General features: G+C 41.6%; 1 protein-coding gene across 6 annotated transcripts in view; it reads right to left on the reverse strand.

Moving 5' to 3' along the window:
* Positions 1-1,307: 1,307 nt before the first annotated feature.
* Positions 1,308-25,601, reverse strand: part of ITGAM (integrin subunit alpha M) — a 57,572-nt gene continuing 33,278 nt past the window's right edge. The window contains exons 13-31 of one of the 6 annotated variants that reach the window (XM_036118983.2): positions 16,273-16,413; positions 15,973-16,185; positions 12,427-12,557; positions 12,169-12,332; positions 10,379-10,533; positions 10,151-10,282; positions 9,888-9,961; positions 9,518-9,659; positions 9,300-9,422; positions 8,453-8,532; positions 8,102-8,185; positions 7,711-7,786; positions 7,081-7,188; positions 6,802-6,885; positions 6,534-6,647; positions 6,347-6,448; positions 5,997-6,107; positions 5,453-5,561; positions 1,308-1,950 (exon numbers count right to left, since the gene is read on the reverse strand). In XM_036118983.2, coding sequence (XP_035974876.1) covers positions 5,490-5,561; positions 5,997-6,107; positions 6,347-6,448; positions 6,534-6,647; positions 6,802-6,885; positions 7,081-7,188; positions 7,711-7,786; positions 8,102-8,185; positions 8,453-8,532; positions 9,300-9,422; positions 9,518-9,659; positions 9,888-9,961; positions 10,151-10,282; positions 10,379-10,533; positions 12,169-12,332; positions 12,427-12,557; positions 15,973-16,185; positions 16,273-16,413 — 2,106 coding nt within the window. In that variant the 3' untranslated portion in view covers positions 1,308-1,950; positions 5,453-5,489. Of the gene's footprint in view, positions 1,951-4,452; positions 5,562-5,996; positions 6,108-6,346; positions 6,449-6,533; positions 6,648-6,801; positions 6,886-7,080; positions 7,189-7,710; positions 7,787-8,101; positions 8,186-8,452; positions 8,533-9,299; positions 9,423-9,517; positions 9,660-9,887; positions 9,962-10,150; positions 10,283-10,378; positions 10,534-12,168; positions 12,333-12,426; positions 12,558-15,972; positions 16,186-16,272; positions 16,414-25,601 lie in introns of those variants that run through there. The other 5 variants (XM_036118982.2, XM_036118984.2, XM_036118981.2 and 2 more) reach the window with 5 other exon arrangements.

Genomic DNA, 25,601 nt, shown 5'->3' on the forward strand with positions numbered 1-25,601 from the left:
TGGATGTTGCCCTCATGTGCAAGGTCCAAAATGGTGCACCATGGCATTCATGCCCCAGCTGGTAAAAAGATGATAAGGAGAAAGGAAGGACACTTCTCTCAGAGGGCCTGACTCCAAAGTTGTTCACTCAACCTACTCATATCCCATTAGCCAGAACCTAGTCACACAGCCATCATAGCTGCTAAGAAACTGGGAAATGGGGGCGCCTGGGTGGCTCAGTCATTAAGCATCTGCCTTCGGCTCAGGTCATGATCCCAGGGTCCTGGGATCGAGCCCTGCATCAGGCTCCCTGCTCGGTGGAAAGTCTGCTTCTCCCTCTCCCACTCCCCCTGCTTGTGTTCCCTCTCTCACTGTCTCACTGTTTCTCTGTCAAAAAATAAATAAAATCTTTAAAAAAAAAAGAAACTGGGAAATGTGCTCTTTAACTGGCTGGCTATATTAGTTACCCATTGTGGCATAACAAACCATTCCAAAGCATAGTGGATTGAGATATCAACAATTTATTATTTCTTTTTTTTTAATTATATTATGTTAGTCACCATACAGTACATCATTAGTTTTTGATGTAATGATCCATGATTCATTGTTTGCGTATAACACCCAGTACTCCATGCAATACATGCCCTCCTTAATACCCATCACCGGGCCAACACATCCCCCTATCCCCCTCCCCTCTAAAACCCTCAGCTTGTTTCTCAGAGTCCATAGTCTCTCATGGTTCATCTCCACCTCTGATTTCCCCCACTTCATTTTTCCCTTCCTTCTCCTAATGTCCTCCATGATATTCCTTATGTTCCACAAATAAGTGAAACCATATGATAGTTGACTTTCTCTGCTTGACTTATTTCACTTAGTATGATCTCCTCCAGTCCCACCCATTGATGCAAAAGTTGGGTATTCATCCTTTCTGATGGTTGAGTAATATTCCACTGTATATATGGACCACATCTTCTTTATCCATTCATCTGTTGAAGGGCATCTCAGCTCTTTCCACAGTTTGGTTATTGTGGACACTGCTGCTATGAACATTGGGGTGCATATGGCCCTTCTTTTCACTACATCTGTATCTTTGGGGTAAATACCCAGGAGTGCAATTGCTGGGTCATAGGGTAGCTCTATTTTTTTTCCAAAGTGGCTGTACCAACTTGCATTCCCACCAACAATGTAAGAGGGTTCCCCTTTCTCCACAACCTCTCCAACATTTGTTGTTTCTTCCCTTGTCCATTTTTGCCATTCTAACTGGTGTAAGGTGATATCTCAGTGTGGTTTTGATTTGAATTTCCCTCATGGCTAATGATGATGAACAATTTTTTAAATTTTTTTTAAAGATTTTATTTATTTATTTGACAGAGAGAGAGAGTTAGTGAGCGCTAACACAAGCAGGGGGAGTGGGAGAGGGAGAAGCAGGTTTCCCGCTGAGCAGGGAGCCTGATGCGGGGCTCAATCCCAGGACCCTGGGATCATGACCTGAGCCAAAGGCAGATGCTTAACGACTGAGCCACCCAGACGCCCCGTTTTTTTAAAGATTTTATTGATGATGAACATTTTTTCATGTTATCTGTTAGCCATTTGTATGTCTTCAAACAGTCAACAAAACAAAGAGGCAACCCACAGAATGGGAGAAGATATTTGCAAATGACACTACAGACGAAGGGCTGACATCCAAGATCTATAAAGAACTTCTCAAACTCAACACCCAAAAAACAATAATCAAGTCAAAAAATGGGCAGAAGACATGAACAATTTATTATTTCTCACAGTTCTGGGCAGTTCTTTTGTTGGGTTTGCCTGTGGCTGCAGTCATCAGATGGTGGACTGGGATGGAACTCCCATGATGGCCTCAAGCATGCAGTTGTGCTGGCTGTCAATTGAGAGCCTTAGTCATCTCCCCACTGTGGCTGCTCTTTCTCTAATGAACTAGATGGGTCTCAGGATGGTGGTCTCAGGATCCTGAGAAGGTGAAAGCAGAAGCTGTAGTGCTTCTAAGCCTAGGCTCTAGAACTCCCATACATTCTTTAATCCACCACATTCTATTGGACAAACCAAGACACAAGACCAGCTCATATTCCAGGTGGTAGAGATAGGCCCCTCCACTTGACGGAAAGAGCAGCAATGTCCCATTGCAAATGAGTGGGACACAAGGAGACCCAATTCACTGGGGGTCATAACTCTTTTTTTTATGTTGAGTTAGTAAGCATATAGTACATCATTAGTTTTTGATGTAGTGTTCAACAATTCATTAGTTGTGTATAACACCCAGTGCTCATCACAACACGTGCCCTCCTTAATACCCATCACCTGGCTACCCCATCCCCCCACCCCCCTCCCCTCTGTAACCCTCAGTTTGTTTCCCAGAGTCCAGAGTCTCTCATGGTTTGTCTCCCTCTCTGATTTCTTCGGCATGGGGGTCATAATTCTAATGATCTTCCATGGTGGCCCAGATAAGAACCTTATTCCTAAATAAGAAAATGAGGATAAAGACTGAAGGGATCTATTTATTCTGAAGCAAGGGACCCCAAAAAGTAAAAACAAGAGCAAATTTTCCTGGGTTTGACTGCTTATCATGAGAGATTTATGGCCCTGTTTATTAGTAACTTTGTGGTCATGCTAGGGTAATTTGTCACTAGAAATTATTTATTTTCAAACCCATCATAAAACTCCTATCTGGCTGAATTCAGCACAAGCTTCCAACTCAGTGACGTAAATGTGGACTCTGAGCCCACAGGACCTTAACTGTCCATTCAGAGACAGGCCCCTGCAAATACAGAGGCCCTCCCCTTTCCTGGGTCAGTTAAGAACTTCGGAGACATTAAGGTCTTTTATCTTTCAACTTAAGGAAGTAGAAAAACATTTTTAACGAATTTTGAAGTCAGAAGAGGAAATTGTGTAGACTCATCCAGAGGTGACATGCGCTATGGCACCCCCAAGGATTCAAAGGACCATTGTCTTATTAGTCACCCTTTAATAACATCATATTGCACTTTGAGTAAAATTGAAACTCCTCACTCTGGCTTACTAAGTACATCTGCCCAAGCTCCTGCCCACACTTTAGCCCTGTCTGTGCTGCCTCTGACTGGAACAGTCCTGCCCCTACTTGAGTCAGGTGTTGCCTCCCCTGGGGACCCTTCCCACACCTTCCCAAGCAGGATAAGCCCTCCCTCCTTCCTATCATCTCTGTTCTTATCCTGGAACAGATGTCTAAGCCATGATTGTCTATATTTTGATGAGCCCCATGAAATTGCCATTTTTGTCAACAAACATGTTGGCAATTTCATATGGTTCACCTAATATTATAACATCTAAATAACAGCCACTGTCTCCCCACACCTCCCTTGTGCCTGCCCCTGCCACAGGGCCATTCCTCAAAAGCCATCAGGTAAAGAGAAAAGCTTTGGAAGCAGACAGAGCCAGATTTGAATCCCAGCTCCATTCTATTCCTATCTGTATGATCTCAGGCAATTGGGGTGATCTCTCTAAGCCTCAGTTTTCTCATAAGTGAAATTTAGGTATTATTAAATAGCAAGTGGTGGCTACTTAGCAGGACTGGGGTGAGAATTACACTGCACACTAAGGCCAGAGTCATGGTTACTGCATTGGCAAAGGTATGGGAGAATGGGCACCGGATGTGCTCCCCTGAGGAGGGAAGGCTATCTAGAAACAGCTATCTAAACTCTACACACCCTTGGTAGCAAGTGCTGCCAGTGCCGGGCCTGGATCCCTGTGGACCTTGCCAAAGGAGCATAGGCTCATCTGTCAGACTTACAACTAGCAGAACCTGTTATCTCTTTGGCCACCAGACCCCATTCTGTCCTCATTCAGGTGAGGTCAGAAGTGCCAGGGAATTGGTGTACAGTTGACTCTTGAACAACACAAGTTTGAACTGCACAGGTCCATTTATATGTGGATTTTTTTCAGTAACTATACATACAGTACTACAAATGTATTTTCTCTTCTTTATGATTTTCTTAATAACATTTTCTTTTCTCCAGCTTACTTTATTATAAGAATACATAATATAATACATACAACATGCAAATTAGGTGTTGACTGTTTATGTTATCAGTAATGCTTAGTTCTTGGGGAGTCAAAAGTCATACATGGATTTACAACTGCATGAGGGATCAGTGCCCCTAATCCCAGCATTGTTCAAGGGTCAACTGTATACATACTCCAGTTCCTTCTGTCTTCGAGTGGGACAATGCTGAGGTTTGCATTCTACTCTGTCTCCCAGAACTCCTAATGGGGTTATGCTCCGGGGGCTCACAGTGGTGTCTCTTGAAAATACAGCCTTTTCTGGATGACTTTCCTTCCTAGCTCACATCTTTCCCCTATTTCTTGGGGCCAGTCTTAAATAAACTTCTTTGACTCAAATTCTTATCTTGGGTTTGCTTCTGGGAGAACGCAAACTTCTGAGAATATATCCTATAAATTATCTTTACACATATGCAAAAATGACATATATTCAATTTATTAATTCACCATTGTTTATAATTGCTAGAGGTTGGAAATAACATATCAAAAGGAAACTGGTTAAATACATTATGATCCACCCACACAAAGGGATACTATGCAGCCATATAAAAGAATGAAAAAATATTTTGTCTGATATAAAACATCTGAGCTATATTAATGAATAAAGCAAGATGCCGAACAGTATAAATAACATATCTGTTACCATTTGTGTAAAAAAGCTTGTATTTGTGATTGTGTCTGCATATGCCTAGAATCTTTGTGAAAGAGACCCCAAAACACACAACCTTGACAGCCCCTTATGAGGGACTTGAATGGCTGGGGGGACCATAATGGAAGGGAAACTTCACCACACATGCTTGCACATCTTTTGATTTTTGTACTATGGACAGGTTTATCTATCCAAAAAAAATAATAATAATAACATTAAAATAATAAGTAAATGCATAGATAAAGGGAGGTGCACCACTGCTCCTTGGACCTTATATAGCTCAAGTGTGGAATGGGTGGACAGGCTCCTGGTGGCTGACCAGATCCTGGCTCCACCATGGTTCTTCCAATGTGGTCTCCATCCAGCTGCACAGGCTCCTGCAGGTCTGTGTCCTCACCCACGAAAGGAAGTCTCTCTTCCCTCAGCAGGAGCAGAATCTGTTGCATTCCCTTTATGTTCACCCACAAAAGCTGCCATCACCTCTGTCAGGAGGAAGGTCCAATGGCACCTTAACCCACACATGAGGAAGCCCAAGCACTTCCCTTCTGCCTGAGAAGTGGTACTGAAGGCACTCAACCCCATCCAAGAGACATCTGAGTCATGCACACAACTCATGCACATGCTTGCACACACACTTATACAAACATACACAAACATGAATGGAAGTCCAAGCTGTTCTTTCCTGAATAAGATGCTACCACCCCACTCTCCTAATAGATGAATCTGCCCAACAGCCTGGGGACCTGCATGTTGGTCTAACCAATGTCCTACTTGCTGCAGGAGAGGCCACTCAATGGGGAAGGAGCTGTTACTGGGTCTGGGCAGCATCGGGACCAGTTTCACTCATCATGTCCTTGTACTGCCGTTTGAAGAAGCCGAGCTGTGGAGGCAGAGACAAAGTAGTAAGGACTACCAAAGCCAGGGAATTGGTGAAGGCCATGCAGACCAGGAGGGGAGACAGAAGGACCAGGAGGCACAAAGAATAATGTGGCAGAGTGTAAAGAGACCTGGGGAACATGGGGCAGGGAAAAAGATGGCATTGATGTTAGAGACAGGAAAGAGAGAAAATAAATAAAACACAGAAGAAGGAGAAGAAGAATTAATACCTATATAGTGGTCATTCTATACCAGGGGCCATTCTAAGTGCATTACATATATTGGGTTAATACCTGATTACCGTCACAAAAATGGTATTGATACTCTCATTTTATAGCTGAAGAAACAGACTCTGTGACTTGGTGGGAGTCAAAGCCAGTAATGAGCTGCTGGGTAAGAAGCAGTAACAGAGAGGGGGGCAGACAGGAAAAGGGGATACCTTGTACAGTCCAGCGGTGATGAGGGCCAGAAGCACCAGCCCCCCCACTGAGCTGCCCACTATAAGTGGTACAGGGTTGTGCACTTCATTTGGCTCCACTTTGGTTTCTGTCTGTGGCAGGGGGAGGGAGGGTACATCAGGGGAGATGATGAACTTCAGATTTCTGGGGGTTCCCCAGTCAGACTTTGTGAACTCCCTGAACCCAATGACTAACCCCTCCCTCTGCCCTCACTCCTCCTTCCTCTCCTCCTCCTCCTCCTTTGTCTCTTTCTATCTCTTTACCTAGAGATCTCCACAAGCCCAGCCTCCCTTCCTCCCTCCAATAGTCCCTCTGGGTCAGAGACAGATACCTGGGCCCTCAGAAATGCCTCCTGTCCTGGAAGCAGGGCAAACTTCGAATTATCAAATAAGACCTCTGCCGTGCTCACAACCTGAAGGTAGTTTGTTGAAGTCTATGGGAGAGAGAGGATGGAAGCTGGACACGTGGGCCCCTGAAGTGTCATGTCTGTGCCCAGCTGAGCCTTGGCCCTCACATACTTTGATATACCAGTCAAACGAAAGTTTGCCTTGGAGAGTGATATTGACTTTTTCCTGGATGCCAAAGGACAGGATGTCACACTGGATTCTCTGGCAGAGAGCAATGGAGCAGTTCTGGGGGAGGGAGCAGAGGGGAGAAATGACTAAGCTGGATACAGAAAACGTCCATGCACCCAGCCCACTCGGTTGACAGATGGTACTCAGCACCAACAAGGGAACAGTGCTGAGTATGCACATGGTCCTAAAGCTGGGTTAGGTTTATTCTCACCACAACCGGAGTCTTCTTAAGCTCCACCAGGAAGTCAGAGAGAGGGGGGTCCCTCTCCTTGGTGTGGCATGTCCTGGAGAGGTTCTAAGGAAAGAGAGACACTGTGAGAAGGGAGGGAATTGAGGGCTCATGGGTCCACCCTCAAGGAGATTGAAATGGCCAAGGTCCAGGAAAGGGTCAAAATGGCTCCAAAATCTAACAGAGGAAACAGAGATTTTAGGAAAGACCAGGGCTATGGTCGTAGGAATTGGGTCACTCCTCAAGGCCAGCTAGACTTACCTTGGAAAAGGTGACCTGGGGGTTGTCCCACACAGTCAGCTGGTTCAGTTTGATAGGCACCCAGAAGACCACACTGATGGGGAGGCTCCTCTGCCCCAAGTTGTTGAACTGCACAGTGGGGGGAGGGTGGCAGATATCAGAGCTCTGGCCTTTCTGCTCCCACCAGCAACTAGAATCAGGCTCCCCACTCCTGACAGCCCAGTACAACTAAATAAGGCTCACAGACCCTAGCAGCCTGCCTCTTGATGCTTTCTGGGAGGCAGAAGAGTGTAGGTATTAAACACACATTCCAGAGCCAGACTGGTACTAAGTAGTGGCTCTTCCACTACTAGTGCTGAGACCATGGCCATGTTCTGTTAACTTCTCTGATCCTCAGTTGTTCCATCTGTGAACTGGAAATAATGATAGTCCCTCCTTCAAAGAGTCATTGTAATGATAAAATGAGTTAATTGTGTGTGTGTGTGTGTGTGCACTTGTGTGTGTGTGCTTGTGTGTGTACAGGGTGAGAGTGAGCTTGGAACAGAGCCCAGCACATAGAAGGCATCTGATGCATGTCTCCCATCATTATTTCCCATTATTGCATTCCCATCACATTGATTTCCCTCTCTGGTCTCCTTCTCAGCTACCCACCTCATACTTATGCTCTATAGTGTGGCTGGTCTTCTCCGCAGCTATGAAGTTGAGATATTTGGTGGAGACCTCATGGCTGATGGGAGAAAGAAGAAAGTACAGGAGGTGTCAGGACTTCAGAGGTGTCCTGGGAGGGGTCTTGGGCTAAGTGTTTTAGGGAATAAACAGACACATAGGTAATGCTGCCCTGAGAGGGTGACAGTGGGATGGTGTGTAGGGGGCCATGTGTGTCAGACACACAGGATGTGCTAGCTTGGGTCATGCACACACACACACGTGCATACATGCACAAATACACACCCATGCACACATATGCTAGACACACACACACACAAATACACAATGGGCCGCCCATTGGTAAAGGCAGAGCTAAAGCCCTAGAAGCCAGCACCTGGTGACTACCATGAAGACCATGTATTTCACAGGCAGCTCCAGCTGGAATTCAGTTTTGTTGGTCCTTGTTGTGTTGTTCTCACTGAAGGGAAACAGAGAACTTTCTTGTATATGTTTTCCACTAAATTATAATCTCTTACGGGCAGGAACCACAGATGTCTTGTCCATTGCTGTCCCACCAGCAGCATTGGGTACAATGCCTGGCATATGGTGGATGCTCAGTCAGTATTTATTGAATGAATGAATAAATAAATAAGTGAGCTGAAGGGAGAACCAGTGGGGAGAGGGCAGTGGTCCACACTGGGCAGGGGTTTGGAACCTCAAAGCGGGGAAGCTGGGCATAGCACACCTCGTCACATTGGCCTTGAGGAGTAGTCTGTTTCCAAAGGAAGCATCAGATTCCACACCAAATGTGATATTAAAAGTGACCTGGAGTTAAAGAAAAGAGAGACAGTTGGGGCACCTGGGTGGCTCAGTCATTAAGCGTCTGCCTTCGGCCCAGGTCATGATCCCAGGGTCCTGGGATCGAGCCCCGCATCGGGCTCACCACTCTGCAGGGAGCCTGCTTCTCCCTCGCCCACTCCCCCTGCTTGTGTTCCCTCTCTTGCTGTGTCTCTGTCAAATAAATAAAAATCTTTAAAAAAAAAAAAGAAAAGAAAAGAAAAGAGAGACAGTCAAAAGAATAGAAGAAACAACTCAAATGTCTATCAACTAGAGAATGGATAAATAAAATGTGGTGCATCCATATAACAGACGACTTTCAGCAGTAAAAAGAAATGAAGTATTGATACATGCTGCAAACATGGATGATCCTGGAAAACATGACCACATACTGTATAATCCCATTTCTATGAAATATCCAGAATAGGTGAATCTAGACACAGAAAATAGATTACTGGTTGCCTAGAGCTTGAAGAAATGAGAGGACTGGAGCTGATGGCTTAAGAGAGCATGGTCTTTTCTTGAGGTAATAAAATATTCTAAAATTGATCATGGTGATGAATGTGTAACTCTGTGAACATAATAAAAGCCACTGAATTGTGTACCTGAAATGGGTGAATTCTTTGGTATATGAATTATATCTCAATAAACCTATTTTTCAAAAAAAAAAAAAGGGAGCCTCTACCTTAAAAAAGAGAGAGAGAGAAGAATTCAGAAGAAAACAAAAGAGAAAAAGAGGAGGACAGCAGCCTGACCTCTGAGGAGTTTGGGAAGATGGGGTGGTTTATGCTGCAGCTGCTATTCTTCAAGCGCTCAGGCCCATTGATGGAGTCATCAGCCTCACAAGTCAGGCGCCAACGTTGCCATGAGAGCTGCTTCTGGAAGGCAAGGGAGACAAAGGTAGTGATGTCAAGCACCCCCTGCAGGGACAGGGAAAGCAAAGTCAGACAGAGCCTGAGAAGAATTTGGCTACCTGGGCTACTGACACCCTCCGATAGGACAAGCCAGGTGGGTAGAAGACAGTGACCTGAGTCCTGTAGGAGTCCTCGCCCTGGTTTCTCACAGTCAGTGTCACATTGAGGTCTCGGGGACCACCCACTACCAGGGTGTCCAGGCTGTGGAAAGAACAAGCCAGGCCATGAGATGCTGAGGGCTTCCATGTGGCAAGTCTGCCCTGGTGGGAAGGAGGCACAGACACTTGGAGAGAGAAGACAGTGGATGGGGCAGCCACACAAACACCCTGAAGCAGCTGCTCTGTGCCAGGCTCCCTCAGGGGCCAGGGGAAGAACAGAGCACCAGGTTGTAGTGCAGATTTGCAGGTAGCATGAGGAAAAGAAACTCACCCCAAAAAAGTGAAGGTGATGCTGAGGTCATCATGGCAAATGCCATCACTGCCACAATTCTGCTCGAAGGGAAACTACAAAAAAAAAAAAAAAAAAAAGAAAAAGAATATGATGAAAGGAAAGGAAAGAATGAAATGATGTGAAATGAAACAATAAAATAAAATATTGAAATAAAATTATGTGAAATGAAATAAAATGTGCTTCAGTGATCTTGGCCTCTGGTCCCTTCCATGCCCCTGCAGGACCCCAACTTGAGGACTCACCAAAGCTGTGAAGTGTCTCTGAGCATCCACAGCCAGCATTGGCTGGAGGTTCTTGAATGAGGGCATGGGCTCCCCCACCAGAGAGAAGTTGAAGTGCAGGATGATGGGGGTCACTGAGTCCTCTACACAATACTGAGAGATAGTAGGGGTTTAAGGGTGTGCCCTCCTCAGCTTCCCAAGCCCACACCATGCTTGGAGGACCCAGAAGTATGGCCAACCCTTGCTCACCACTAACAGTAGCTTTAGGGTTTCACATTCTTGATTCAGCTTCAAGATCCTTGTCTGTCTGCGTGTGCTGTTCTTTGTCTCATCAAAGACAACCCGGGGATGTGGGAGACGTGGGTCCAGAGCCAGGTCATATGTAACATTGCTCTGGATCTCTCCTGAGGAGACAGGGCAGCATGGTGGTGAGGAGCCCAGCTTTGGAGTCAAACAAGCATGAGTTTGAGGCCCAGCTCTATTGCTCTCCAGCCATATGACTTTGGACATGTTATATGACCTCTTTGAGTCTCCATTCCTTATTTTTAAATTGAGAATAGTAATTGTACCTTCCCAGTGGTGAAAATTAAATGAAATAGTATCCATAAAGCATTTAGCACAGTGCCTGCCACATAGCAAGTGCTCAATAAATGGTAGCTATTCTGTCACATACTAGAAAATTATATTTTCCTGGCTGCTCTTAACTTTTTTAACGTTGGTCTTCAGCAGTTTATGCTTTGGTATGGTACAATGTATAATGTTTTATACATTGGTATAATATACTATGGTATGGTTTCCTTTATATTTATCCTGCTTTGATTTGGCAGAGAATCTTGATGTCTTTCATCAGTTTTAGTAAATGTGTTACCACTATTTTGTTGCTTCTCTTATTCTCTCTTCCTTTTGGAATTCCAATTACATGTTTATTAAATTTTTCACATGTCTTATGATTTCTCTCTGTATTTTTCATCCTTTTTTCTCTGTGTGTGTTAATCTAAATATTTTCAAATGATTTACTTTCCAGTTCACTAATTCTCTGTTCTGCTTCTAACCTGCTATTAAATGTATTTATTGAACTCTTAATTTCAGTCAGTGTATTTTTCAGTGCTAGATTTCCATTTTACTCTATTTTATGAACTCCAGGTCTTTTCTGAACTTCTCCATCACTTCCTCTTTTTTCTTGAAGATATTAACTGTAGTTATTTTTTAAATTTCTAATAACTCTGATTTCTGAATCACCTATCGGTCTATTTCTATTGTCTATTGTTTCCCTTGGTTGCTGGTCTGAATAGACATTGTTTCAATAGAAAGACCAAGTTGCTTACCAATGTCCCTCTCAAATTTGTTTCCCCAGCATTGGAGAGCTCAACTTCTACTCAACTCTGTAGTTGCTATCTTCTACTGAGTTTCTCAGAGTATTGACCTAGACATACATGGCTTAGGAAGTCAGCCAATGACTTGGGAGGAATTTATATGTAGGTTTTGGGGCACCTTCTGTGCATTCTCTACTCTCCACACTGGCTGCCCCAAACTGATTGCTGTCTCCTCAGCCCAATAAGATTACTGCTAGAAACCTAATTTTATTTCCTCCCCTTTTCTCTCTAGTACCACCATTACTATTCCTCACACCAAGCACAATGTTATTTTTTCAGAATAGAGATAAGGAGGAAGTCAAGTTAGTTGTGATAAAATGCATGTCTGAATGTTTTATGAATCTGTATTTAGCTTCATCAGTTCAACCGCCCCTTTAAATGAGTTATCTCTTGAGCTTAAAAAAAAATCCTGGTTAGTTCATAGGTGTGGGGCCATTGCTGCTCTGGAGAACTGAGAGAGTAAGGGAGTGCCACATACTCACTTTTTGGTGGGGGCCTCTCCACCCAGCCAGGAAAGTGACTGCACTCCAGCCAAGCTTGGAAAAGACTGTCAGAGCCTGTCTGGAAGTTTGCTCTGAACTGCCAGAAGGCTGGGAAGACTGAAGTGGACCACCCATCAATGCCTCTAGTCATTTAACCCTTTCAGGCTTACCTACCCAGCCTCACCTTCTCTTAGTCGGTCCCGTGTGTTCCTGCGGACACGGAGGCAAACTCTGACCTCTCCAGCAGTCTGACCTCTCTCCACCTTTTCATGACACTCAAACACATTCCTTGCCACTTCCTTGGGTGTGAACTCCATGGTCACCTCAAGTCTCAGCACAGGCTGGGATCTGTAGGGACACCAGAGGGCTATCAAGCGCCTTCAGGCAAGAAAGCCATTCCTTAAAGGGAAGATATTTGGTGTGCTCTAAAAGAAGTTCTCACCTGAGCAGCAGCACATGGCCTTGGGCCCCTATAGCCAGGTCCACCAGTCCATCCATTGTGAGGTCCCGGCCCCCACTTAGTGATTGACCAAAATACTGGAGCCCAGAGGAGACCTGGGAGGCTTGAATCCGCTGAGAGTAGAAAAGGGGAGAGAAAGAGTGTGGGAAAGAATATGGAAGTGTGTAACTCAGTCGCCCAGAGTGACCCAAGGACATATTGTCTGGGCTCCACTCAAGTCTCATCTCCTACAACTTCTCAAGGAATTAGGGCAACTATGCAGCTTTAGACCACAGCCTTGAGATGACATCCAAAGTTTCCATCAATTACCTAGGTTTTCCAGGAAAAACAAAGTTTTACAGGAAAGAAGTGACATAGCATGCTATTTGACTCAGTTGAATCTCATTTACATGGTCAAGATAATGCAAACACTGAATATTGATCTTACCAAAATTCTCGTATAATATAAGGAGTGGAGCAAGAGGGCAAAAGTTCCTAGGTGGCAAGCTCTCTGAAAGAGAACTCAGTCCCCCATAATGAGGAGTCAATGTTAAAACAATAATGAAAAAGCAACAAAATAATCATGTCATTGGGAATTATGGAGAATGATTGAAAGAGCTGCAAGAAAGTTTCAAGAGAAAATGAAGAGGAAGTCACAGTGTGAGTGTGGTGATTGTTATTTTCATAATGATACTTTAAGAATAATTTTAACTCTTGGGGCGCCTGGGTGACTCAGTCGGTTGAGCATCTGCCTTCGGCTCAGGTCATGATCCCAGGTTCTGGGATCAAGCCCCACATAGGGCTCTCTGCTCCTCGGGAAGCCTGCTTCTCCCTCTCCCACTCCCCCTGCTTGTGTTCCCTCTCTCATTGTGTCTCTGTCAAATAAATAAATAAAATCTTTAAAAAAAATTTTTTTTAACTCTTTATGTGCAAGAATAATACTGTAACATTAAGGAGGGCACGTGATGTGATGAGCACTGGGTGTTATATGCAACTGATGAATTACTGAACACTACATCTGAAACTAATGATGTACTATATGTTGGCTAATTGAATTTAAATTTTAAAAAAAGAATAACACTGTGAGAATAACAGCCAAATGAATTAAAAAGAAATTTTAAAAGTGATTTTGTCATGCACTTAATGCCACTGAATTGCACACCTAAAAATGGTTAAGATGGTGAATTTTATGTCATGTATATTTTATCACAATTTTTTAAAAAGTGACTGTCAACTAAAAGGAAGGATGAGGAAGCATGAGATGCTGGGAATGTGCTAAGCCTTAATCCAGATGGTGCTTACTCAGCTTCACAGATATGTGAAAATTCATCACTTAAGATTTGTGTGTTTATTGAATGTACATTATACCTCAAAGTTTTTTGAGAAAAATGTATGGTATTCTGTTGGGAGGAAGTTCTGTTTTGTAATTAGGTATAATGTTGGGAGATCCACAATATGCTTACTTATCCAAACACTGACCACCCTCATCCCTAATCATAGAGAAAAAGCAAGAAAAAATACAAACAATGGAACAGGATAGGATAGTAGAACAGTAGAAAATGATAGAATGATCTTTTTTGCATTTGTTTTTGATTCCTGGGTCTGAGGTGTGTGTGTGTGTGTGTGTGTGTACATAAAAAGCACACTCCCCTTACCCTTGTTTTCCTTTGCAGGATGAGTTATGATGCAAATAAGGGGAGGGAACTAGGGCTTTCACTGCTTACTTTAGATTGATAAATTTATACAAGCATGTCAAGCTTTTGTAATAAAATAAAGTAAAACCAGAGCCTTCACACCCCATTTACACAGAGAAGCAACAGGTGTCAGTGAAAAAAGGCCTAATTATAATATTCACACAATGGTGGAAAGAGGCTCTATGATACAGAGAGAAGTAAGGCAGTGGTTCTTAGCCCTGGCAGCAACTAACAAGTGTCTTTAAAATACTGGAGTGGGTGTTGTATGTAAGTGATGAATCACTGAATTCTACTCCTGAAACCAATATTGCACTGTATGTTAACTAACTAGAATTTAAATAAAAATTTGAAGAAAAAAATAATAAAATAATAAAGATACAAAATGTTAAATAAATAAATAAATAAATTTAATAAATAAATAAAATACTGGAGCCTACATGGTATACTATTCCATTTATATGAAGTTCTAGAATGGGTAAAACTAATCTATGGTGGAAAATAATCAGAACAGTTTCCTCTGGAATAGAGCAGGGTCAGAAATTGACTGGATAGGAGCAGGAGGGAACTTTCTGGAGTGGTAATTATGTTCTATATCTTGATAGGAATGTGGGTTACACAGGTGTATGCATTTGTCAAAATCACTGGATGGCAAAGGATTTGTGCATTTCCTGTCTGTAAATGTTATCTTAAAAACAACAGTAAGCAAATATTGAATTCTAGTTAGTGATATTCTAACTAGATATATCTAACTAGAAAATCCAACTAAATATTCTAACTAGTGAATTCTAGTTAACTGCTTAAGTAGTTAAGGGTATTGTAACTTTGAAATGCATTAAAAACAAGATGGACTCATGGATGGATAGAAATAGGATGAATAAAAGGATGGATCTGTGATAACATAAATGTAGTCAAATGTTCATTATAGATTCTAGGTTGTAAATATATGGGTGTTCATTGTACAATTCCTTCAACTTTGCTGTAAATTTGAAAATTTTCTAAATAAAATGCTGGAAAACTCTACTGATACCTGGGACACCAACCCCAGACCAATTAAATTGGAACCCTTACTAGCAGGGCCTAAGTATCTGTGTTTTTTTAAAACCTTCAGGTGATTTCAGTGTGTTGATAGGATTGAACCTCTGGCATGAGGGATTTGGCAGGAGCTATGGAGGGACAGAGAGAAAAAAGACTTAAGAAAAATGTGAAGCTGGAAAAAAGCCAGAGACCCAAGGGCAGAAGACCAGATGGCCTCAGCTGTCAGTGATGGGAAAGAACCAGACTGTGAGAGTCCCTCCCAACAGTGGACTCTATCTAGCAGGTAACAGGGAGGCATTTTAGAGAGGAAACCAGTTGTAGTGACCAAGATTTCAAGTGACCAACCATCAAGATGGGCTACATAATTTGTAGGATCCAGTACCCCCCCCAAAAAAGTGCAGAACACCTTGTTCAAAAATTAAGAATTTCAAGAGAGCAAGAGCAAAACATTAAACTAAGAGCAAGGTTCTTCTTATTTTCAGTATTAAAACCAGGACAGATCTGAACAAACCAGGACTATTGGTCTCCCTACCAAGACTGACTGAGATTCAGAAGAAAGGAATGCCTACATCCCAACACTTCCAGCTGGCCATTTACCACCTCTGAGCCTTAATCTCCTCATCTGTAAAGTGGGGATGGTGATGCCCCATGCACCTCCTATAGTTGTGGTAAGAATTTCTATGAAGTGTGTTATTACTTTTGAAGGTTCTGAAAAGTAGTACTGGGAGAACTGATCTGGCAGCTGTGGGGATGTTGAATGAGAAAGGGACAGATCAACAAAGAGGTTACTGTCATGACGGGGACAGTGACCCGACCTCACCTGGCTGTGAGACAGACTGATGCCCGGTCCTGAGGTTCCATGAAATAGGTAGACAGCACCCTTGTTCTCCTGCTCTCCTGGGGCCCCGATGGCCACGTCTGTCAGCTTGTCCCCATTGACATCTCCCAGCACTGTCATGGCTGCCCCAAAGCGGCCCCAGGGGTGGCCTTGCTCCCCACGGAGAACAGCCCCACACTGCCACCTAGCCCTCTGCTGAATAAAAAGTGTCAAGTCCCAACCAGGGCAACTCCCCCACCCCACACCCAGGCCCCACCCGCCCAGGCTCCAATAGTCACTCACCCCCCGAGGCAAGGGGCACACAGACACCTGGCCTCCCCTTGTCTGCTCGTAGTAATGGGGGGCCCCGACGAGGACCAGGTCAGAGTTGCCATCATTATCAATGTCCACAGAGCAGAGGGAGGCTCCAAAGTAGGAGCCAATCTGAAAGAGATGAGTCCAGGATCACATCTCTTGCCACCAAAATCAAAGTGCGAGTGTTTTCTCTATATGAGGAAAAATTATACCAGCTGGGGAAAGCACTTGGAAGCAGATGTGATTTTCTGTATGATTCAGATTCTCATTTGAATGTACTGCCAGCTAAAGAAAAATATTATAGAGTTGATGGGCAGTGGCTGAGGATTTACCAACAATGGTGTTCCAGAGAGATGATTAGTATAGCAAAGAAGAAGTTGAATTGGAAACTACACAGAAAAGCCTGTAAGAGCATACAGAATATCTTTGCAATATATTGTTAAGTCTTTAGGGGGGTAAAAAATACAAAGTTGACAGTCTGGCTAGTAAGGAAACAACTGGCTTAGGTTAAAAATAACTATTGCTACAGGAATTTTTTTGCAGGATATTGAGAGGTATTGTCTACCTTTTAAAATAATTTTTAAAAAATAAAAAATAAATAAAATAATTTTTTAAGTATGTTCCAAAGAAACAAAAATATGTTCGATGTCAATGTGTAGAATTCATACACAAGACTCATCCATTTAGTCATTCATTCATTCATTCATTCAACAAAGGTTTGCTATTTGCTGAGCATGAGGCTGGGTAGTGGAAACAGTGCTTTCCAGGGCTCTGCATGGAGCAGGGTAGAGCAGAGGGAAACAGTAACAGACAAATAGGGAGACATATTTGGCAATTTCAAAGTGGGCCAAGTTCTAGGAAGGAAAAGTGCAGGAAATGTCAAGACATGATTCACTACAATCTGATTTCTGCCCCACACACCATTTAAAAAGGCCTCACTCATTGTCCAATAAAGGTATTTAAGCCTTGAAATTGGGCAACATGATGCCCCCAGCTTTGTTTTTCCTTTTGAACATTTCCTTGGCGATTCGGGGTCTTTTCTGATTCCATACAAATCTTAGGATTGTTTGTTCCAGCACTTTGAAAAATGTCATTGGAATTTTGATCAGGATGGCATTGAAGGTATAGATTGCTCTGGGTGCCATAGACATTTTTTTTTAGGTTTTTTTTTTTTTTAATTTTATTATGTTATGTTAGTCACCATATAATACATCATTAGTTTTTGATGTGGTGATCCACGATCCATTGTTTTCGTATAACACCCAGTGCTCCATGCAGTACCTGCCCTCCTTAATACCCATCACCCCGTTAACCAATCCCCCCTTCCCCCTCCCCTCTAAAACCCTCAGTTTGTTTCTCAGAGTCCATAGTCTCTCATGGTTCATCTCTCCCTCCGATTTCCCTCCCTTCATTTTTCCCTTCCTTCTCCTAATGTCCTCCATGCTATTCCTTATGTTCCACAAATAAGTGAAACCATATGATAATTGACTTTCTCTGCTTATTTCACTTAGCATAATCTCCTCCAGTCCCATCCATGTTGATGTAAAAGCTGGGTATTCATCCTTTCTGATGGCTGAGTAATACTCCATTGTATATATGGACCACATCTTCTTTATCCACTCATCTGTTGAAGGGCATCTCTGCTCTTTCCACAGTTTGGCTATTGCGGACATTGCTGCTATGAACATTGGGGTGCATATGGCCCTTCTTTTCACTACATCTGTATCTTTGGGGTAAATACCCAGGAGTGCAATTGCTGGGTCATAGCATAGTTCTATTTTTTTTTTTTTTAAGATTTTATTTATTTATTTGAGAGAGAGAGCACGAGCAGGGGGAAGAGACAGAGGGAGAGGGAGAAACAGACTCCCTGGTGAGCAGGGAGCCCGATGCGGGACTCGATCCCAAGACCCTGAGATCATGACCCGAGCCAAAGGCAGACGCTTAACCGACTGAGCCACCCAGGCGTCCCTCTATTTTTAACGTTTTGAGGAACCTCCACACTGTTTTCCAAAGTGGCTGTACCAACTTGCATTCCCACCAACAGTGTAAGAGGGTTCCCCTTTCTGCACAACCTCTCCAACATTTGTTGTTTCTTTCCCTGTCCATTTTGGACATTCTAACTGGTGTAAGGTGGTATCTCAATGTGGTTTTGATTTGAATTTCCCTGATGGCTAATGATGATGAGCATTTTTTCACGTGTCTGTTAGCCATTTGTATGTCTTCTTCGGAGAAGTGTCTTTTCATATCTTCTGCCCACTTTTTGACTTGATTATTTGTTTTTTGGGTGTTGAGTTTGAGAAGTTCTTTATAGATCTTGGATGCCAGCCCTTTATCTGTAGTGTCATTTGCAAATATCTTCTCCCATTCTGTGGGTTGCCTCTTTGTTTTGTTGACTGTTTCCTTTGCTGTGCAGAAGCTTTTTATCTTGATGAAGTCCCAAAAGTTCATTTTTGCTTTTGTTTCTCTAGCCTTTGGAGATGTATCTTGAAAGAAGTTGCTGTGGGCGATGTCAAAGAGGTTACTGCCTATGTTCTCCTCTAGGATTTGGATGGATTCCTGTCTCACATTGAGGTCTTTCATCCATTTTGAGTTTATCTTTGTGTATGGTGTTAGAGAATGGTCAAGTTTCATTCTCCTGCATGTGGCTGTCCAATTTTCCCAGCACCATTTATTGAAGAGACTGTCTTTTTTCCATTGCATATTTTTTCCTGCTTTGTGGAAGATTATTTGACCATAGAGTTGAGGGTCCATATCTGGGTTCTCTATTCTGTTCCATTGGTCTATATGTCTGTTTTTGTGCCAGTACCATGCTGCCTTGGTGATCACAGCTTTGTAAAATAGCTTGAAATTGGGCAACGTGATGCCCCCAGCTTTGTTTTTCTTTTTCAACATTTCCTTGGCGATTCAGGGTCTTTTCTGATTCCATACAAATTTTAGGATTGTTTGTTCCAGCACTTTGAAAAATGTCATTGGAATTTTGATCGGAATGGTGTTGAAGGTATAAATTGCTCTGGGTAGCATAGACATTTTAACAATGTTTATTCTTCCGATCCATGAGCATGGAATGTTTTTCCACCTTTTTGTGTATTCTTCAATATCTTTCATTGAGTGTTCTGTAGTTCCTAGAGTATAGATCTTTTACCTCTTTGGTTAGGTTTATTCCGAGGTATCTTATGGTTTTGGTGCTATTATAAATGGAATCATCTCTAATTTCTCTTTCTACAGTTGCGTTGTTAGTGTATAAGAAAGCAACTGATTTCTGTGCATTGATTTTGTATCCTGCCAGATTACTGAATTGCTGTATGAGTTCTAGTACTTTGGGGGTGGAGTCTTTTGGGTTTTCCACATAAAGTATCATGTCATCTGCAAAAAAGAGTTTGACTTCTTTGCCAATTTGAATACATTTTCTTTTTGTTGTCTGATTGCTGTTGCTAGGACTTCTAGTACTATGTTGAACAATAGTGGTGAGAGTGAGCATCCTTGACGTGTTCCTGATCTTAAGGGAAAGGCTCTCAGATTTTCCCCATTGAGGATGATATTCGCTATGGGTTTTTCATAGATGGATTTTATGAACTTGAGGAATGTTCCCTCTATCCCCATACTCTGAAGAGTTTTAATCAGGAAAGGATGCTGTATTTTGTCAAATGCTTTTTCTGCATCAATTGAGAGGACCATATGGTTCTTCTCTCTCCTCTTATTAATGTGTTCTACTACACTGATTGATTTGTGAATGTTGAACCACCCTTGCATCCCAGGGATAAATCCTACTTGGTCGTGGTGGATGATCCTTTTAATGTATTGTTGGCTCCTATTAGCTAGGATTTTGTTGAGGATTTTGGAATCCATATTCATCAGGGATATCTGTCTGATATTCTCCTTTTTGATGGGGTCTTTGCCTGGTTTGGGGATTAAGGTAATGCTGGCCTCATAGAATGAGTCTGGAAGCTTTCTTTCTGTTTCTATTTTTTGAAACAGCTTCAGGAAAACAGGTATTATTTCTTCTTTGAATGTTTGGTAGAATCCCCCAGGGAATCCATCAGGCCCTGGACTCTTGTTTTTTTGGGAGGTTTTTGATCACTGCTTTAATCTCGTTACTGGTTATTGGCCTATTCAGGTTGTCAATTTCTTCCTGTTTCAGTCTTGGTACTTTATAGGTTTCCAGGAAGGCATCCATTTCATCCAGTTTGCTCAGTTTATTGGCATATAGTTGTTGATAATAATTTGTAATAATTTTTTCTATTTCCTTGGTGTTAGTCGAACTATTATTATAAAGCAGTGATCACCAAGACAGCATGGTACTGGCACAAAAACAGACATATAGACCAATGGAACAGAATAGAGAGCCCAGATAGGGACCCTCAAGTCTATGGTCAAATAATCCTCAACAAAGCAGGAAAAAATATGCAATGGAAAAAAGACAGTCTCTTCAATAAATGGTGCTGGGAAAATTGGACATCCACATGCAGAAGAATGAAACTCGACCATTCTCTAACATCATACACAAAGATAAACTCAAAATGGATGAAAGACCTCAATGTGAGACAGGAATCCATCCAAATCCTAGAGGAGAACATAGGCAGTAACCTCTTTGACATCGCCCACAGCAACTTCTTTCAAGATACATCTCCAAAGGCTAGTGAAACAAAAAGCAAAAATGAACTTTTGGGACTTCATCAAGATAAAAAGCTTCTGCACAGCAAAGGAAACAGTCAACAAAACAAAGAGGCAACCCACAGAATGGGAGAAGATATTTGCAAATGACACTACAGATAAAGGGCTGGTATCCAAGATCTATAAAGAACTTCTCAAACTCAACACCCAAAAAACAAATAATCAAGTCAAAAAGTGGGCAGAAGATATGAAAAGACACTTCTCCGAAGAAGACATACAAATGGCTAACAGACACGTGAAAAAATGCTCATCATCATTAGCCATCAGGGAAATTCAAATCAAAACCACATTGAGATACCACCTTACACCAGTTAGAATGTCCAAAATGGACAGGGAAAGAAACAACAAATGTTGGAGAGGTTGTGCAGAAAGGGGAACCCTCTTACACTGTTGGTGGGAATGCAAGTTGGTACAGCCACTTTGGAAAACAGTGTGGAGGTTCCTCAAAACGTTAAAAATAGAGCTACGCTATGACCCAGCAATTGCACTCCTGGGTATTTACCCCAAAGATACAGATGTAGTGAAAAGAAGGGCCATATGCACCCCAATGTTCATAGCAGCAATGTCCGCAATAGCCAAACTGTGGAAAGAGCAGAGATGCCCTTCAACAGATGAATGGATAAAGAAGATATGGTCCATATATACAATAGAATATTACTCAGCCATCAGAAAGGATGAATACCCAGCTTTTACATCAACATGGATGGGACTGGAGGAGATTATGCTAAGTGAAATAAGCAGAGAAAGTCAATTATCATATGGTTTCACTTATTTGTGGAACATAAGGAATAGCATGGAGGACATTAGGAGAAGGAAGGGAAAAATGAAGGGGGGGGGGAATCAGAGGGAGAGATGAACCATGAGAGACTATGGACTCTGAGAAACAAACTGAGGGTTTTAGAGGGGAGGGGGGTGGAGGGATGGGTTAGCCCGGTGATGGGTATTAAGAAGGGCATGTACTGCATGGAGCACTGGGTATTATACAAAAACAATGAATCGTGGATCACTACATCAAAAACTAATGATGTATTGTATGGTGACTAACATAACATAATAAAATAAAATTTTTTTTAAAAAAAGGCATTTATGGGGCGCCTGGGTGGCTCTGTCGTTAAGCGTCTGCCTTCGGCTCAGGTCATGGTCCCAGGTTCCTGGGATCGAGCCCCGCATCGGGCTTCCTGCTCGGCGGGAAGCCTGCTTCTCCCTCTCCCTCTCCCCCTGCTTGTGTTCCCTCTCTCGCTGTGTTTCTCTCTGTCAAATAAACAAATAAAATCTTTAAAATAAAAAAATAAAAAAATTAAAAAATTAAAAAAGGCATTTAAGCCTTAACCTAAAGTCAGTAGAATTTTTTTATCTTTAGGTCAAGTTGATTAGGGTATAATTTACATACAATAAAATTCAGCCTTTTTAGTACAGTTTTGTGTTTTGACAAACACACAAAGTTATGTAACCACCACCAATGATCAAGATATAAGTTTCATCATTCCCAAAATATTCCCTTATGCCCTGATGTAATCAACCTCTTCCCTCAAACACCAAGCCCTGGCAACCACTGATCTGTTTTCTGTCCCTATATTTTTTCTTTTTCCAGAATGTTATAAATGGGATTATATAGTATGTAGCCTTTCATGTCTGGCTCCTTTCATCCAGAATAATGCATTTAAGATTCAGTCAGGTTGTTATGTATATAAGTAGTCCATTCCTTTTTATTTCCAATATTTCTGATATTCCACTGTATGGATGTACCACAGTTTATTTATTCATTCCCCAGTTGAGGGACACTTGGATTGTTTCTAGTTTTTAGCAATTATGAATAGAACCACTAGAAATAGTCACATGAAGGTTTTCAATGTGAACATCTGTTTTTGTTTCTCCTAAGTAAATACCTAAAAGTGGGATTGCTGGTATGGCAACTGCATATTGAATTTCATAAGATATTGACAAACTGTTTCCAAAGTAGGCATGCCATTTTTCATTCAGACAGCAATGTATGAGAGTTTTAGTTGTCACACATCCTTGCCAGTACTTGATATTGCCACTTTATTTCTTTATGTTAATCATTCTAATAGCTATGTAGTAGTATCTAGTAGTGGTTTTAATTTGCCTTTCTGTAATGATTAATGACATGGAGGATGTTTTCATGTGCTTATTTGCCATCCGTGTATCTTCTTTGGTGAAGTGTCTGTTAAAATATTTAGCTTACTTCTTAAATGGATTGTTTCTTGTTGAGTTTTTAAGAATCCTTTATATATTCTGGGTATAAGTCTTTTGTCGGCTATATACTTTTTAAAAAGGAGGAAAATTTGCAAATATTTTGTCCTAATCTGTAGCTTGTCTGTTCATTCTCTTAATAGTGTCTTTCATAGAGCAAAAACTTTTCATTTTGAGAAGTCTTATTTATCAGTTTTTCCCTTATGGACCATGCTTTTAGTGTTATAGCTAAGAACCCTTTGCCTAACACAAGGTCACAAAGATTTTTCTCGGATGTTTTCTTCCACAAGTATTGTATTTTAGACTTTACATTCAGCTCCATGGTCTATTTTGAATTAATCTTAATATGATATGAGATATGGGTAGAGGTTTTGTTTTGTTTTGTTTTTTACTATGGATGTCTAATTGTTCCATTGAAGTCTCCACTGAAAGGTCTTTATTTATACACAAATAATGAATCATGGAACACTACATCAAAAACTAATGATGTACTGTATGGTGACTAACATAACATAATAAAAAAGTATTCAGGAAAGAAAAAAATAAAATAAATAAAATAAAATAAATTGACTATGCATGTCAGTCTGTTCCAGACCTATTCTGTTCCACGGATCTTCATGTCTATCCTTTTGCCAAAACCACACTGTCCTGATTACTATAACTTTATAGTAAGTCAAAAGTCAGGTAGTGTATGAATTCTCCACTAAACACCTAATGGTATTTGTTTAGCTTCTTTTCAAACTGTTGGATATGCAACTTTCTTTGATTTTCCATATAAATCTTAGAATCAACTTGCCAATTCTACAAAATAAACATCTAGGATTTTGACTGGGATTATGTTGAATATATAGATCAGCCTGGGGAGAATTGACATCTTTTTTTTTATGTTAGTCACCATACAGTACATCATTAGTTTTTGATATAGTGTTCCATGATTCATTGTTCTCAACAATACTGAGTCTTCCAGTCCATGAACACAGTATATCTCTCAATTTATTTAGGGCTCTGATTTCTCTAATTGGTGTTTTCATAGCTTTCAGCATACAGAAATCATACACATTTTGTTAAATTATATCTAAGTATTTCATCGTCTTTGGTGCTATTGTAAATGGTATTTGTTTTCCTCTTTTTTCCTTCTTTCTTCTTTTTTTTAATTTTTATTTAAATTCAATTTAGTTAACATATAGTGTATTATTAGTTTCAGGGGTAGAATTTAGTGATTCATCAGTTGCATATAACACCCAGTGCTCATTACATCAAGTGCCCTCCCTTTTTTTTTTTTTTTAAGATTTTATTTATTTATTTGACAGAGACAGACAGCGAGAGAGGGAACACAAGCAGGCGGGGTGGGAGAGGGAGAAGCAGGCCTCCCGCTGAGCAGGGAGCCTGATGCGGGGCTCAATCCCAGGACCCAGGACCATGACCTGAGCTGAAGGCAGACGCTTAACGACTGAGCCACCCAGGCGCCCCCCTCTTTTTTTTTTTTTAAGATTTTTATTTATTTATTTGACAGAGAGAGACACAGGGAGAGAGGGAACACAAGCAGGGAGAGTGGGAGAGGGAGAAGCAGGCTTCCCACTGAGCAGGGACCCTGATGCAGGGCTCGATCCCAGGATCATGACCTGAGCCGAAGGCAGACACTTAACCATCTGAGCCACCCGGAAGCCCCACCAAGTGCCCTCCTTAATGCCCATCACCCAGTTATCCCATCCCTCCACCCACTTCCCCTCCAGCAACTCTATTTGTTTCCTAGAGTTAAAGGTCTCTTATGATTTCCCTTGCTCTCTGTTTTCATCTTATTTTTCCTTTCCTTCCCCTGTGTACATCTCTTTTGTTTCTTAAATTCTATATGTGAGTGAAATCATATGGTATTTGTCTTTCTCTGACTGACTTATTTTGCTTAGCATAATAACTTCTAGTTCCATCCATGTCATTACCAATGGCAAGATTTCACTCTTTTTGATGGCTCAGTAATATTCCATAGTGTGTGTGTGTGTGTGTGTGTGTGTGTGTGTGTGTGTACCACATCTTTATCCATTCATCTGTCACTGGACATCTGGGCTCTTTCCATATTTTGGCTATTGTAGACTTCTTTTATTTAAATTTCCAAATGTTCATTGCTAGTATAGAAATACAACTGATTTTTATATATTGAGCTTGTATCCTGAGAACTTACTGAAATAGCTTATTGGTTATAATAGTTTTTTGTAGATTCTTTGAGATTTTCCATGCAACATGTAATCTGCAAATGAGACAGTTTTATCTCTTCCTTTCCACTCTATGCTTTTCTCCCTCTTTTTCTTGACTTACTGCACTGGCTACATCTTCCAGTATGATGTTAATAGGAGTGGTGAAAGTGAATATTCTTTTTTTTTTCTCATTCTCATTTTTCTATTTAAAATCAATTAATTAACATATAGTGCATTATTAGTTTC

The sequence above is a fragment of the Halichoerus grypus genome, chromosome 6 (assembly GCF_964656455.1).
Source record: "Halichoerus grypus chromosome 6, mHalGry1.hap1.1, whole genome shotgun sequence".
NCBI lineage: Eukaryota > Metazoa > Chordata > Mammalia > Carnivora > Phocidae > Halichoerus > Halichoerus grypus.